General features: G+C 39.2%; 1 protein-coding gene across 14 annotated transcripts in view; it reads left to right on the top strand.

The window, feature by feature from the left end:
* Nucleotides 1–15828, top strand: part of GPBP1 (GC-rich promoter binding protein 1) — a 47644-nt gene that overhangs the window by 14778 nt on the left and 17038 nt on the right. For 8 of the 14 annotated variants that reach the window (XM_041120805.1, XM_030004880.2, XM_030004876.2 and 5 more), the window contains 4 exons: nt 3485–3604; nt 8939–9062; nt 9583–9806; nt 10465–10531. In XM_041120805.1, the coding sequence (XP_040976739.1) occupies nt 3542–3604; nt 8939–9062; nt 9583–9806; nt 10465–10531 (478 nt within the window). In that variant the 5' untranslated portion in view covers nt 3485–3541. The remainder of the gene's footprint in view (nt 1–3484; nt 3605–8938; nt 9063–9582; nt 9807–10464; nt 10532–15828) is intronic. The other 6 variants (XM_041120799.1, XM_041120801.1, XM_041120800.1 and 3 more) reach the window with 1 other exon arrangement.

Raw genomic sequence — 15828 nt, 5'->3', positions numbered from 1 at the left:
AAAAAAATTTATTTATTTTAAAAGTAGTCCTATGTTTCTGAAAGGCAGAAGTGTTCTTCTAAAGTACATTGTGGATCAGTGTTACCTATTTGCCTTAGTGGCTCTTCAGCCTTTATAAAGGCAGCTCTTGTTTGATGTCAAGCTGGAAGGCTGTGTCAAGTACATTTCCAAAGAAGTCTCTTCAGTATTTTTATTAATAACTTCCATCATGAAATAGAGCGTATGGTTGTTAAATCTGTAGATAGTACAAATCTGAATAGAGGTTGCAAGACTTTGGGGGACACAATGCAGAAATGTCTCTGACTGCTGGGGATAGCTTAGGTAATGGACTTGACTAGCAGGAAAAAAGACTAAGGTCAGACCTGGTAGAAGGAACCTTTCTAGTGATGGGACATGTTGCAGAATAACATGGTAGTCTCAGTTGTTGACCTGTTTTAAGCTGGAAAGCAAGCAAGGAACAAACTGGTGTTTGGCAACCTAGGTGATCATGAAGGGTTTGAGCATAGTAAATCCTGCCTGTGGCAGCAGACTGGTTTTGCTGCATCCCATTCTCACTTTTTGTGATCTGTTTTCAATTTACCAAAAATATCTTCTGAGAATGAAGAGTATCCTAGAGCTATTGAATATTTGCCAGATCATCAAAATGGAGCTCATGCTTGTAATGAAAATGTTTTTATATTAAAATATGTTCTAGGACAAACTTCTTGGCAAAGTCACAAAGATAGCATCTGTAAGAGTATTTATGAAGGTAGAACATGGAGTTGCCACCTTAAAGCTGGGTAGGCTATATACTCTAAAATACAGTTTTTGAAAATATGTTAATATTTGTCCTTTCCTGATCTGTTCTTTGTTTCCCAATTCAATTATGGCTAGGGTGTTTGTGCCTATTGAAAGTTAGTAAGGTTTAATAATGAAAATACTTGATTTTCCCATGTCTAATTGCCAGACCAATAATATGTACAAGCAGATGAGAGAAAGTGTTTTCTTGATTCTGGTGGTGTGGAGGTCAGTATCCTCAACAGTTGCTTTTCTTGGTAGTCTTTAACTGTAAAGCCAGTCAGGTAGTGTTCTAAAAATACATCTGTGCTTTTTTTACTGTTCTTCTTTTATCAAAACTAGCTGGAAGAATTAGGCCTGAAAGTGGTTTTTCTTTTATGGGCTTATTGAAATTTACCGATATTCTGCTGCTGACTTCGCAGTCTGACTATTGTGTAGTTTTGGCCCAGGTGTCTGTCTTTACTGCTTCACTATACCCCTTTGTAGGAAAGGGATTGACTCATCTGACAGAGCAGCACTATGAAAAACCTTTTTAGAGCATTTAGTTGAAGAACTGAGAACATGAGGAAGACCTGAATCTGCTTCTAGAATAATTTTTGCAGGAAGAAATATACACCCAGTATCAGTGAGCTGTGGACAGAGCTCTGTAAAAAAACAGACCTTTCCAGTCCTCAGATACTTGATGATCGCCAAATCTCGCCTAACCCTTGATTTATGTGCAAAAGGTAAAAGGTAGGGATGTTAGTGAGTTATGAATAAACTCTTTTCATGGCAGTTGTATAAGCAGTAGTGTTAGGAAGCTTGACTAGTTTTTTAAGAACAGTAAGATGAATTTATTAAGAAATCACATTGTTAGTGCCTTTGTTGTCCCATACCTAATAGCTGATTTACCAATAACTTGGTAATACTTCTTGGATCCTTTGTTATGTTCTTACTCAGTATAAACCTAATCTCTCCCTTTGTTTTTCAGACTGTAAGTGCCTTGGTCTGAAGATTTTGTTGTTGTGGTTGTGCTGATCTTCCAGTATTAATACCTGTCTTGATCCTTTCTAAAGATTTCATGATTCTCCTGCTTGGAGACGAGAACTGTGCCTGGGGGGAAGGAGAAAAAAATTTTTTTCTTGCTGCAGTCTGCTCACATTTAATTTGCTGTTTCTTAATTTAGCATGTCTTGTATTGGTTCATCTGTAAACATATACCCTTTTCTGTTTCTATGTCATTGCTGAACATGATTAATCACTAAAAGTGAACTTGGTTCCTGTTAGAAAGAGAAGCCATTTTTTGGATGGTTCTGTGATTCATTAGAACTTCTTTCACTTGTTTTTTAGTAGTCTGAAATAATTGGATTCTTCAGAAAGTTTCTCTGGAATTTTTGTTGAGGTTAATTTAGAAGATAGTTTTGGATGACTTCAGCAAGCTATTTGGGTGTGACATACCTTTAAACTTGTCTCTATTTAATGATAGTAGACTTTGTGCATCTTACCTTAGAGTTTAACTCTGATAGCAGAGGTACCTAAAAACCTAAGTATGAGCTCACAGCATAAAAAGAAACTATCAGCTGAACTAAGTGCAGTTTAACACTTACAAATCCGTTTGACTTCCTTTTAGAAGCTGGAACATTCTCATCTGTCACTGGAAGTCTGCAATATCCTGGTTCAGGCCAGAATACAACAATAATTATCAGTTATCAAGTTCAGATTCCACAGCTCTTACTAATACTTACTCGTGTTGCAGCGACCTTAGATTAGTGAACTATGTCTATGCTGACTAACAGATCTGCGCTCTGTTGTGCAGAGATGTGGAATACACTTTTATTTGGGTCTCCCTGTGAAATGAATGTGGGTGTTTATTATGTTTTCACTAGCTGAATTTCTAGTAGTGTGTATGTCATACTTAAAATCTTTTTGAATCACTGATGATTTTGCAGTGTCTAGCTGCAGAACATGATTCAGATGCCCCTATGATTCAGGCAATGTTTCATCCATTTTCCTTTCTGTGCTATAGTTCAGCTTCGGGTAATATAGTTCACATTTTCTTGCATTCTTTTGCATATTGAGAGATGTTTTCCTACCTGTGGGGAGAGTGTGGGGTAGAAAACGTATTCTTGGGTTTTAATCTTAAGCCATTACTTTCTCTAGCCCATTTTCAAACTAGAGAATTTTACTGGATTTTGACACTGTTTCTGGACATGTAGACTCTCTTTTCACTGAATCTAGAGATAATACGGGGTTTGTGGTGGCCCTGAGCATCTAGTTTTTTCATAAGGAGCCTTAATATGGCCTTTGAGACTAACTTTTAGGGAATAATTAATAAAATCAGCTTCTTCTAGGAAGCTAATGAAGTAGCTCCTGAAATCCGTTCTAGATAGTACCAGAAAGTATTTCAACAAGCTAATTTTGTCACAGTTTTCTGGATCAGTCCTTGTGCAAGATGCTTCATCCCATTTGTAAGAGGAAGTAAAGGAAGGTATGTTACAGTTGTATTTTCATTATACCTGTGATATATTTGATTAGTGTGACACTTTGGTAATAAAAGCACAAATGTGATGCTATAAATGAGATGAGGATAGTTAGATTCTAAACCAGATCTGTGTGAGGAAAATAATACCAGAACACAGAAGGGAAATAGTGATCAAAACACCATAAGTGTAATCCTCTTGTAACATAAGCATCTGAGAAGTACTCATTTCTTCTTTTTCCAATTACAGGGACTTGCCATGAGGTGCTGAAGCCTTGTTTCATTGATTTGGAGAGACTGGACCTAAATGGCGCAGCATGACTTTGCTCCAGCCTGGCTTAATTTTCCTACTCCACCATCATCAACAAGAGTATGTTCTTTGTTTTTGTTTTGAACAGGCACTCTCATTATTAGAGCAGTCTGAATGTCATAACCTCGATTGTAGTAAAAATGCAAATCTCTTTATGAATAGGGTGATAACAGATGATATCTAGCTAGTCTTGTTGTGATTTAAGTAGTTGTACTGCGGTTGTCAAGCTCATACCTCCAGTAGAGTTTTTTGCTTGAGAGCTGAGTGCATGGAAAGAAGCATGTGCTTGGCTGTATTATCAGAGCTGCTGTTGTATTAAGATTGCCTTCATCAGGAGTTTAAAATGAATTATTGCATTTTGTGCTAGAAGTACCAAGGCAGAGGCACGTGCTTGATGTTCTTGCTTCTAATTTCTCTCTGCATCTTATAAATTTTACAGAACTGTTAGTATTTTTTTTTTTTTAAATCACGTGGATGATAGAATGCTTTTGAAATAGACCTTCTGAAATGGCTATTCAGTTGCTGGTGGGATGCTTGTTACTACTGGTGGAGTGTGGCACTTTCAAATAGTTGTGCATCTTCACTGTGGTTGTTTCATCTAGACTATTGTTACTCTATACAATAGGACAGTTAGCTTGGAAACAGGAAATAGCAATCTCTGAATCGTTAGGATTTGTAAATACTTGTAAATAATAGGAAGTAGTGAGTATGTCTGTCTCATAAATGTTTTTTTTCTGGCCTATCCTTCTACTCTTTTCAATTTGTACGAATGCAGAGACAGCACTGGGTATTCAAACTCCTGTGATTTATTTCCCTATTTGTAGATCTGTCTTCATGATAATCTTTTGAATGTGGTATCAGTATCTGCAGCTATGAGAGAGGCATTGCCTTACTTTAATGTATTTGTGTAAGTTTCCTGCTGTCTTTCATGTCCATGGAAAATGTTTAGCCTTTATAAACTTACAGAAATAGGCTTGTGCTATTGTTAAATGCACAGTTAGCCATCAGTATTAGTTGTGTTCCCATTGCTTTGCTTATATATGTCTACACACACACATGCATTTTTTTAGTCAAGTAGTTGAATGTCCTTATTCACATTGCTCTATTTATCTTTCTTCTACACTGACCTACCTAGCTTCTTTGTTTGTTACAGTCTGTCAGCAACTCTCAGTTGCTGTTCTGGGAACATCAGGCCTATCTGTTGCAGGATGGTTCCTGTGATCTGTTTGTTTTTATTCTACTTGACTTCTGATATATTCAACTCTTTGGATCTGTTTTTCCAATTTAATACATTTTCAATTGCAGAGTAATCAGAGCTTAGTTTAATATGGTCTCACAATTACAAAACAATCTTCACCACGTATTTCAAGAACCTCCTGGAAGAGCTTTTCCTGCATGCTCAAAGTGTCAATATAGCAGGGTAAAAGTATGTTTCAGAACTACTCCAGTACCACTTGAATATGTCTGAGGTATGGGTTGTATTTGTCACCTCATTCCTGGATTGTGGGAAATTTCATCGTAAGCATATGTTGTGGATCCTGTTCTTTTGTATGATTCTTTGCCTCAAAGAGTTTAGTTAGACTTTCTTGCATGTCTTAAAAACTCTGTAGCTGTCTGCTTTCTCCATTATAGTCTTTGTGCTTCATTGTTTGAAATGCAGCTTATTTCCTTGTGTTACCACCTCTCTTAATGATCAGCGTTCTGTAATATATAGCATGTTCAGTATTAAACACTTGCAAAGTCTTTCTGGTCCTATCTGATGTGTAGTAATTCTTAGATTACAGAATAAGCCTTGTCCTGTCATTCCTCTACAAGACAGGTCTCAAATGTTGCAGCTCCCTGTCCTGGTTTCCACTGGGATAGAGTTAATTGTCTTCCTAGTAGCTGATGCCGTGCTATGTTTCGAGTTCAGTACTAGAAGAATGTTGTTAACACTGATGATCTCAGTTGTTGCCAAGTAATGTTTAGTCAAGGATTTTTCAGCTTCTCGTGCCCTGCCAGCGAGAAAGCTGGAGGGGCACAAGAAGTTGGCACAGGACAGAGCCAGGGCACCTCACCCAAACTGGCCAACAGGGTATTCCATACCATGTGGTGTCACGTCTAGTATAGGAACTGGGGGGAGGGAGGGGCGGGGGGATCGCTGCTCTGGGACTAACTGGACGTCGATTGGCTGGTGGAGAGCAATTGCACTGTGCATCATTTGTATATTCCAATCCTTTTATCGTTACTGCTGTCACTTTATTAGTGTTATCACTATCATTATTAGTTTCTTCTTTTTATATTGTATTGGACCGTTCTTATCTCAACCCACAAGTTTTACTTTTTTTTTTTTTTCTGATTTTTCTCCCCCATCCCACTGGGTGGGGGGTGGAATTGAGTGAGCAGCTGCGTGGTGCTTAGTTGCTGGCTGGGGTTAAACCATGACACTCCCTATCCCCTCCATTGCCTAGAATAGATTTTTATTTCTGATTCCCATGTATCAACAAAACAGCTGAAGAGAAGAGCAGGTAAGAGGGATGGAGATGAAGAGGAAGGATGAGGTGAGGAAGGTGGGGTGTCTCGTGTTTCATGCAGAATGGAGCTGGGGTGAGGCTATGGTATCAACAACATTTAGACTTGAGAAGGAGAAACTGAACTCTGCCCTGTCAGTTTCTATTTCCCTGAAGAGGCACTTTTAGGAATTGCATCTTTAGGAGCTTTGTTTTCCCCCCTGATCCTGGGTAGCCAAGGCTTTTCCATATATAGGTAAAGGCTAGCACTGAAAAACCTGATGCCATGAGGCTGGGATTGTGAATGAGCTTTCTTATTGTCACTGATGTAGATTACAGCTTGACTGAAATCTATCTCACCTATTGCTGATGATTTCCTCTTAAGTATAAGCTTTTATATCATCTCCCTGTCACTTATGTAGCAAAGCCCACTTAAATAGCTGGGTATCCATTGCTCAGTAGCTCTCATTCAGGTCTGGAACTACTCTATTTGTGTCAGTGCAGTATTGCAGTTGGGTAGATGGAAATGGGAAGTTGTTGTGAATAGTGAAGCCATTTTGGGATATGGATGAAACTTTTCGTAAAGGATTGTTGTAAAACTTGTATGGGGAGATTGCAGACAGACTGGTAAACTCAGTTTTTGCAAGCTTACTTTTACTTCATGTTAAACAATAAGACTACTTCTTATAGTTCAAAAATCTATGTTGCTTGCTTTCTTTCTTGGATGGCTAAACCTAGTCAAATAATTTCTCAACTTCCAGAAACTGCCAATAGATTTCCTGTTGATTACAAAGTTTACTGTTGTCTCTGCTACAAGAGGCTTGATAGACTGATGCCTCCATCATGTGGGGAAAATGCAAACTGCATGATATTTGCACACAATTTAGAGATTTTTAGATTCCTTGTATCACGTCCAACTCAAACATTTTATATAAACTGCTGTCAGTTATACTTCATGAAAACGTGATTATTCTTCAAAGTTCATACAAAAAAATTAAAGTCAAACTCCAAAGGCAGTGTTAGAAGGTTGTCATATGTAAATGTGAATACATGAAGCTATCTTCTAAAATTTCATCTATGATCAACAGATCTGGAGCTTTCTGAAATTTTTGGCAGATTATACAAAATTTGTTTATAAGGATTTATTTTTTTACTTAAATATTGAGATTCATTATGATAATTTTTTAACTACCTAGACCTTTTGATAGTTTCTGGTGGTTTTTGGTTTCTTCTTTCCAAGTTTGTCAAGAAAGTAATTCACTTCCTAGGTCTCAAATTGAAAAGGCAATCCCTTTTCATTTGACTTTTGTATGGTTTGGAAATACATGCTTTGTATTTTAAACGTATCTTTTGCTTACTTGAGTTTGAATTTTAAGCAGTGAGTTTTGAACAGCACCTTGAGCTCTGCTGGGGCATTGTCAGTAGAACTTGGGTATCATTTGCTGTGTGTGATTTGTTTCTTGCGGGGGCAGGGAACATGGGAAGGAGGAAATAATTTTCTCCAACATGTTTTCCAAAGTAGTTAAACCTATTACTGTGATTCCCCTCCCCCCCTGCCCCTGCCCTTGATCAGTGGAGTACTTTAAATATTAGTATAATTTGATTAGATGTTAGTGGATAATACCTGTTGAAATAAACTTGGGGCTTTCATTTTCAGACATACACCATTGCTACTGTACTTTTTTTCCTGAATGTTACTCAGTCTGGAGAGAGCGTGGACTTCAGGCAGCAAAGTTGATAGTTCAAGTGCAGTAGAGTTGATACTCCCTGGAATCAGTAGGCTTAATTTGCTGACACAGTACATTTCCACACAGCTGTGCATTTATGCATTTGTAGCTCTTGTGGCCCTGGGAGGTGTTGGATCTCTTGTACGTGTGCAATACAATGGACATATATGCACACAGTAAGTCTGCTGAGAGGGAAGGGGGCTGTGCTTCATTTGCATCAAACGCTGGCTGTGCGGCAGCCCTTTGCCGTGGCTCACTGGGGAGATGTGTGGTGTGAACAACAGTAAGGCTAAGCACTACTTTTGCAGAGTGAAAATGTATTCTTGAATTTTTAACGTGTAACAGCAAAAGAAATGTCACAGTGTTAAAATAGTAAAGCCAGATAGAAGGAATAGGGAAGACAGCTGCAGTAAGAGATGATCTTTTTTGGTTTAATTCCCTTAGGTATGAGTTCTAGTCAGGATGTATTTTTATTTCTGAGTGCTGTTCTCAATATAAGGTTTTAGTTTATAAAGTACTTTCTACTGACATATTAAAGATTTATTTCTTTAAAATTTCTAGAGTGCCTATTTGTAAGCTGGTAATTTGAAGTATATTTGTGAATCTGTACCCTTTCGACTCTAGGTTTTATTTGTATTTCATAACTAGTTGCATTTGCCGTATTAAGTTATAATGGCAAGACTAATAAATTGGCCCTTTTTTGGGTACAGCTGCCTCCAGTGGAAGTTACTCCTTGCTTTTTATGGAATGCACATGTGTAGTCTCTGAACACCCAAATCAAGATCCCAGACTTCTTTTCTGCCTTCCACACTGTGATCTCCTGTCCTTTCTTACTTTTTTTTTATTTTTCCTCTGCTGCAACACATGTCACCTGTGCTCTGTTCTGCTGCCAAAACAAAATAGACATTTGGGTTTTTTACCTTGTGTCACAAGCGTGGTCCTCAGTGCTCTTTCAGTGTCCTGGAGCAGAAGATACAGCTTCCACTTTGCTAGCCTGGGAGATGGTGACACAGCTCTGAAGATACTTGCATACTTGAGGACTGCTGCATTGTCTGTCATTCAAAGTAATTTTATAAATGAACTGTATATACCATGAGTAATGTGCATGTTACAGTTCTGATAATTCAGCTTTGTTATTAATCAGATATCTCAGGTCTACCACTTGTGCTCATTTACAGTCATCACTGAAGTTTGAGAAACATTCTGAAAATTTTTCGTGGGCAGAGAATCATTATGAAGCAAATCGCAGAAGACACAACTCTTCAGATGGGTTTGATCCTAACATTGGACGGCCTAATGGAGGTATAATTTAGCTTTCATGGGAACATTTTGAATATGTTTACATTATTGCTTTGTAGCACTCCAGCTAGAAAAGAAGTCTGATGATAATAGCTCTACTATGGTACCACTACTATACTACTGAATTCTTATTCTGTAGTAAAATAGAGGTAATGGAAAGACAGATCTTCTGGGAGAGGATGTGATGATCAGGGGCTGGTTAAAATAGTGTTGAAAGTGTTTGAAAGTTGCCAGGTGTATTTCTCTCTTAAGAAGAGTAAAAGTGTTAATATTATAGCCAACAACATATAAATGAGCAGCCAGAAAAGGAGGTTGACTTGTCTTAATGTTGGACTACTAGCCTCTTTGTCTGGCACTGTTTTGTAAGATTTTTTTCCCTGCTGCTTATGTGAATGGAAACTTAAGTTTACTATGCTATCGCATCCCAGAGTATAGAGCTGCTGATTTAACTTCTCTAAGAATTTTACAAAAGTAGAATATTCTTTTAAAATTGTTTCTAATTGCATTTCTTTAAAAATCTAAGGACATTTTTGGAGAAAAGAGAGGAATGGTTGGCGTTCACAAGGCAGAAATTGTACAGAAAATATAAACCATCGTGGGGGATACCATGGTGGAGGTTCCCGTGCTCGTGCCAGTGCTTTCCACTGTGGAAAAGGCCATGGACTGCATGAAAACAATGTACCTAGTAATGAAACTGGGAAAAGTGAAGACAAGGAAGTACCCAAACAGTTTGAGGCTGAGGATTTTGTAAGTTAATTGTAACTATAATAAACAAGGTTTCATTGTTTCTGCAAGTGCCATTTTGTCTATTACAAGCTACTTCATGAGATTTCATGAGTTTAAGATCGTCATATAAGGGATCACCCTTCCCATAGGTCAGAGGGTGTTAGTCATTTGCCCACTAGCTTGTTTCTCCTTTTATATACAGTTTTTATCATTATATGTTTATTATTGTCACTTAAGTGTTTAAGTGAAACTACAGTTATGTTCCAGTTTGCTGTGGTATGTGTATGTATTAAATTCTACACAATTACCTTACTGGAAATCTGAAGTACTAACAAAGTGATCTTCCTGCCAATGGCCCTTTGAGATCCCATGCTTCAACCTAGAATCGTAGAATGTGAGAGGAAGGGTGCGCTTCCTCTTTGAAGAACCATACATCGCTGGTTTTTGTTTTCTCTAGATAGTTCATGTAATGCTATTGACTGCTGCCTGAGATGTTTTATTGGAGAAGAGCAACAAGTGAGCATTGACCTATTTGGGTCACAGGGAAAGTGTCTAGTCTGTCTCCATTTAAAAAACTTTGACAGCAGAGATCATACTGCTGATATTATTGTGATTCTTTATTTCATTGGTCCCAGAATTCAAGTCTTAGTTTTACTATTATTAAAAAAATATCTTTCAGCCGTCTTTGAACCCTGAATATGAGAGGGAACCAAACCAGAATAAATCTTCAGCTGCTGGTGTGTGGGGTGAGTATTTCTGATGTTTTTAAATGTAAAAAATGTAGTGGAGATCTGAAGTTGTTTTATTTGAAACATAGGAATATTTTTAGAATTATAAAGGTATAGATTTAAATTATAAAGGTATAGGTTGAGATTGAGGAAACTTCAATATTATTACAATGTAGGTATCTTTTTGTTAGAGAGGTAACACTTCTATTTGAATGTCAATCTGTTGGTCTGTAGATGCAGCCGCAGCTAGGATTCTTTTCCAGAATAAGAATACATCTTTTTTGTAAGGATGTCAAGAATTTATCTTCATCTTTATCTTCAAGAGGAAGTGCAATAAAGGTGGGTAACCTAAACTAGTGATGTGATTGCTAGCTGAAGATTTTGTAAAAGAATGCTTCTGACTGATTAGAGCTGTTGGAAGAGTTTGAAGAGAAACCTGTAAGGACTGGGAAGAGCAGGCTAGCTTGCAGAGGTCTAAGGTCTTTTCCTGGAAGCAAATGTCTTAAGCTGTTGGTCTTGTTTATGAATTACTTGTAACAAATCCAATCCTGAGAGCAGGCCTTGAACTGAACTGTAGTTTGGGATTGTTTTCTCTTATTTACCTGATTAAATTTGGCTACCACTTTACAATTCTGTGGGCTTTATGAAGTCAATTGTTCACCCTTAAGAAGGTGGCAGCTTCAGACTGCACAGATTGTAAAGTAATAAACTTACTCAAAACAAGAACCTTTCTCTTTATGAAGAAATAACTTTAATTAAGCATAAAAGCTACTACTTAAACTGTTGCTAAGACTGAGATCTGAAACTTGTTGCTTATTTTAAATAGTGCTTTAATTTGCTGGGGCTATTTCTCATACTTCCCCAGTACGTTTTGCACTCTTAGGTAACACTAGATGTAGGCCAGCCCCTCAATATAAATATCTAATTGCTAAGAACTTTTGCAGGAGCCTAAATAATTGGACTGCTTTCTGGTTTTGTGTGTTTAGCAGCTTTCATGTGAAATTCAGGAAATACAGTTATCTTTCAATAAAAGAGCAAAAATAACTAAATTCTTTCCTAAGCAAGTCGGGAAAAAAATTACATAGCAATTTGAATGTTTCACAACCTTTGCAGCACTCTAGCTGTGGCTGCTGCATGATGTGGCTCAGTTTAATCTGAAGGAGGGAAAGCTTTCCAGGTTTTCTGGATATCATTCTTCACAAGCAAAGGAAGGAACAGTTCTGTTAGTTACATAAAATCACAGGATGGTTTGGTTTGGAAGGGACCTTTAAAGATCATCTAGTCCAACCTGTAAGCTACAGTGCAGTGGCTTGTTACAGCTACAGCTTGGTATCTTACTTTATTACAGCTCTGCTATTGCAAATTTTGTTTTGTAATTGAAAAACAGAAATTAAGGCTGTTATTATTCCCTTTTAAAGCAAACAATATTCAGGACAGGAGGAATGTAACCATCCTTTTCTAATGCCTGTTAACAATGTATGCTTCTGTTAGATTCCATTTTACCTTGTGTGTGAGTGATGGGAGCGTGCAAGTATTATGAAAAGTCTTTCGTAAAGTTTAATGAGAGCTAAGTATACAGTTATCACAAATGTTTTGTAACATTTACTTGCTAAACAAAGCTAAAGTCAGTTATGCTTTTGTTGTGTCCCAGAGTTGGAGCGACTCAGGTTCGTGGATTTCCTTTGTCAGAATTAAGGTGAAACGACACCAGGGGAGTTCAAACAACAATCAACATTTATTCAACCTAGATAACCTTGCCCAAGTACAAGTGAACTTATCAATATGAACCTTGCAACATGTCGTTAAGCCGCTGTTTGAGAAGAGAAGGGAAGTATAGAAAAATGAAATGGAAAAGGGAACATGAAACTGTGTCAGAAGGAGAGCCCTCCCGTTGAGTCACGAGGTTCAGAGCAGACCCCCTTGCTTTCTGGACTCCTTCTCAGAGAGGAGCCCAGGGGCGGCTAGGTCCACTTCTAGTCTCAGACTTGGTCAACGGTTTATGTTTAAAAGGATGAGGTGTAGGGACTGTGGAAAAGAGAGAAGAAAAAGAGGGAGGGAGAGAAAGAGAGAAAGAAAGAAAGAGAGAAGGAAAGGGTTTCACCAGTCCTGGGTCCAGTGTTGGTCCAGCCAGCGTAGAGATCCAGTTCTGGAGGGCGCGTGCTGAGAACTTGTTCTCCCTTCTTTTATAGCGTGTTAGTCGATGGTCTCGACATGCGCAGTCCCATTCCCGGGGTTCTCTGGAATCGGTCGGAGAGCTTTGGGGGGGGGGGGGGGGGGGCGTTCATCACAGAGTTGCCTCTCTTTTTCTGCTGGCATGACCGCTTAAGATAGAAGCACAGTCCCATCCTCCGTGGGGCCTCCTCCTCCAGGTGCATATGCTGTGTTCCTTCTCCTGGTCACTTAAGATAAGGAATTGTGGCTTTGGAGAAGCGCGGTCCCACCCTCCGGGGGGCCCTCTCCTCCGGCCACATTGTCCTGTTCACAAAACTCCAGCATTTTTACAGAGGCCGTTTTCTCCACCAAAGTTCTTTAACGAATGTTTGAGACATTGACTATAATTTGTCCGACCGTCACACCACCCCGTGGCTCAAACAGTCGCTGTACTTTGATTCTCGTTCATATCATCTTCTTCTGTGGTAATTTTAACATAGCGGACAGTAGGAGAAGAGAGAGAGACAGCTGAGGATAGCAAGCGGCTAATCATACATCTTACTATGGCAAGGCCTGCTATTAAACATGTAAATCCAATTAATATCATAAGTCCAATATTTACAAGCCATTTTCCCCATCCCGTCAGTCCCAAGGATCCCAAAATGGAATGTAGCCATGAGTTGGGACTCCAGCCATCAAACCAGTCAGCTGGTTGCATTGCATGGAAGAGTTCCCCTGTCTGGTCGGCAATCTCCTTCATCTTTGCCCTGGCTTCTTCAATTGAGGTTGTGGCATTATGAATGGTAATACAACATTCGGATTCAGTCAAGTTTAACATACCACACACACCTTGTTCTTTTAACAATAACATATCTAAGGCTAAACGATTCTGTAACGCCATTTTTGATACTTGTTGCACTTGCAGATTTAGTTCCCCAAAGGCATATCGAGTCCAATTACTTAATACATGTACTTGCCAAGTTAGGTTTTCTAGCACCCATTGATGCCGAACAATATACCCAGATGGTGCAAAGAATGCTTCTAGCTCTAACGATACTTTCTGTCCCCAGGTATAATAATCAGGTTTTAGAATGCTTTGAATCCACTTCTGGGTGCTACTTGGGTCATCAAGTTCTCGTTTTTTCCTGTGAATAGGTGGTGTGGTATATTCAAAGATTCGCCTGGGACACATAGTAGGAATTCCCAAACCACACCGCAATCCAGCCTGTTTGATAACATTCAAGTGCGAGTACATTTTCCCATCTGAGCACCCCCAGACGGTCCCCTCAGGGGCGGCATACAAAGCGTTTTGACAAGTAGCTGCGTCTCCCCGGGGTATTTGATTATCTTCTTCTATTTTATGTCTTGGGAAGTGCTTAATGGGAATTCCACATTTTAGCCAGATATTAACATTATTGGTGATCTGATTACATTGGTTGTCCCGGTTTCGGTATCCAAAATTAGGATATCCCCAACAGGTGCACATATCTCGAATTAAGGTTCTAACTTCCAAACTGATCCATGTTTCGATGGGATTGCCAGCGCCTGTGGTACAATCTATAATGTGGGTACAGTTTAACAAATGGGCATCATTGGGGTTGGGCGTGCCCACAAATTCTTTCTTTAATAAGTGAAGAGGTTGGTTTTTTAACATGTGTTTCACTGACCATCCCCAAGCAGTGTGGGCGCTATTCACTGAAGGATATTGTCCCTTCCTGTCAGGTATGTGAACACACCAAGCTGAATCCCATCTTACATTATACTGTAATTCAAAAGGGGTAATTTCCGGGGAAGCAGGCCAAAAAGGCACTAAATTACAAGATATATTGTGATAGGAAGGGCATCCTGTTATTCTCCACCAGGATGGAGAAGGTGGGAATCGTCTGGAATAGGCTTCCTTGAATCCTGGAGGACACGGCGGGCTATGACTAATACCAATTTCACGACTGACCTCCAATCTCCATTGCTTACAAGTTTTGTTTATTAAGTCAGGCCACCCCATGTCCCGAGGGATCTCATAGAAGGCTGCTTCATCTCGCCACCATCTGCCAGAGGAGGTATAATCACTTCGATATTGATACTCAAACGGAGCATCTACTAACCCTATAATGCTATTGCTCATATTATATTTTCCAATATTGAGCCTCATGGGTATCAAACCGAATCTAATCCCCTGCTCGGCAGAAGTAGGAATCTGAATACAGATCCCCTGATCTGTTCTATTCCAGACATGTATGAATCCTTGTATCACTTCCCAAGCCAAATTGGAGGCCCTTTCTCCTTGTCCAGATGCACCAAAAGTAAGAAAGGCAAGGAGGAAGGAGTTCCAAACCATCTTTCCCTGTTGTACCATAAGAATATCACAACCAAAATCAACCAAACAATACAGATAATGGCCCACTCATCAAGTGAAAACATAAGTCCTGCCGTGGGCTTCTGATAACCTGCAAAATATATACAAAAATAAACAATCATTAAAGGGATAGGATTGGAGGAGATGTCAAGCAGTGTTGCTAGTGGTTGGGATCCATCCGAGAGGCTGAGGTGCACTCTCCGAGGCGCTCATGCAGCTTCTGTAAAACAACCTCCTACAGGCCATGTGCAGGATGTGTTACGTATTATAGATGCATACAAACTAGCCTTAAATTTCAAGCTCTCTTGACTGGAATTGCTCTGATTAAAGTATCCGTAGATCAGCAGAATGTGTTCATCGTGCGTAAAAAGGCTAATAAGTTTATAGCAACCTCTTGTTCTTACGTGGCGCAGGTGCCGCTGCAAGAACTCCAACATTGTCTGCTGCCAAGCTCTCTGTGTCCTCCCCCCAACTCAGGAATTCTGAGAAGTCAACACAGCATCACTAGTCAGAGTAACAAAAACATAAGCAGGCCATCAAGCAGCTATGGTTTTAGTACTATAGCAGAGGGTTGGGGTTATATTGTGCATCTTAACTGATATGCTTGTTAGAATCCAGCCAGTGGGATACAGAAAAAACATATTCTTATCAGCCATTTAACATCGGAACAACTTTAATTCAGGACATGAAGGTCCACTTAGAAGGATGGGACAATCCATCGGGTATTGATACGATGCTCTTTCCCATGGGCATCTGTGGCTACCCAGGAATAAAGGTTAAGGGGCGTCTTTAGGGTTAGGGGTACTTGCCC

The sequence above is a fragment of the Aquila chrysaetos genome, chromosome Z, assembly GCF_900496995.4.
Source record: "Aquila chrysaetos chrysaetos chromosome Z, bAquChr1.4, whole genome shotgun sequence".
Classification (NCBI taxonomy): Eukaryota; Metazoa; Chordata; class Aves; order Accipitriformes; family Accipitridae; genus Aquila; species Aquila chrysaetos.
Note: the sequence above shows the minus strand (reverse complement) of the source record. Positions and strands in the feature narration are given on the sequence as shown.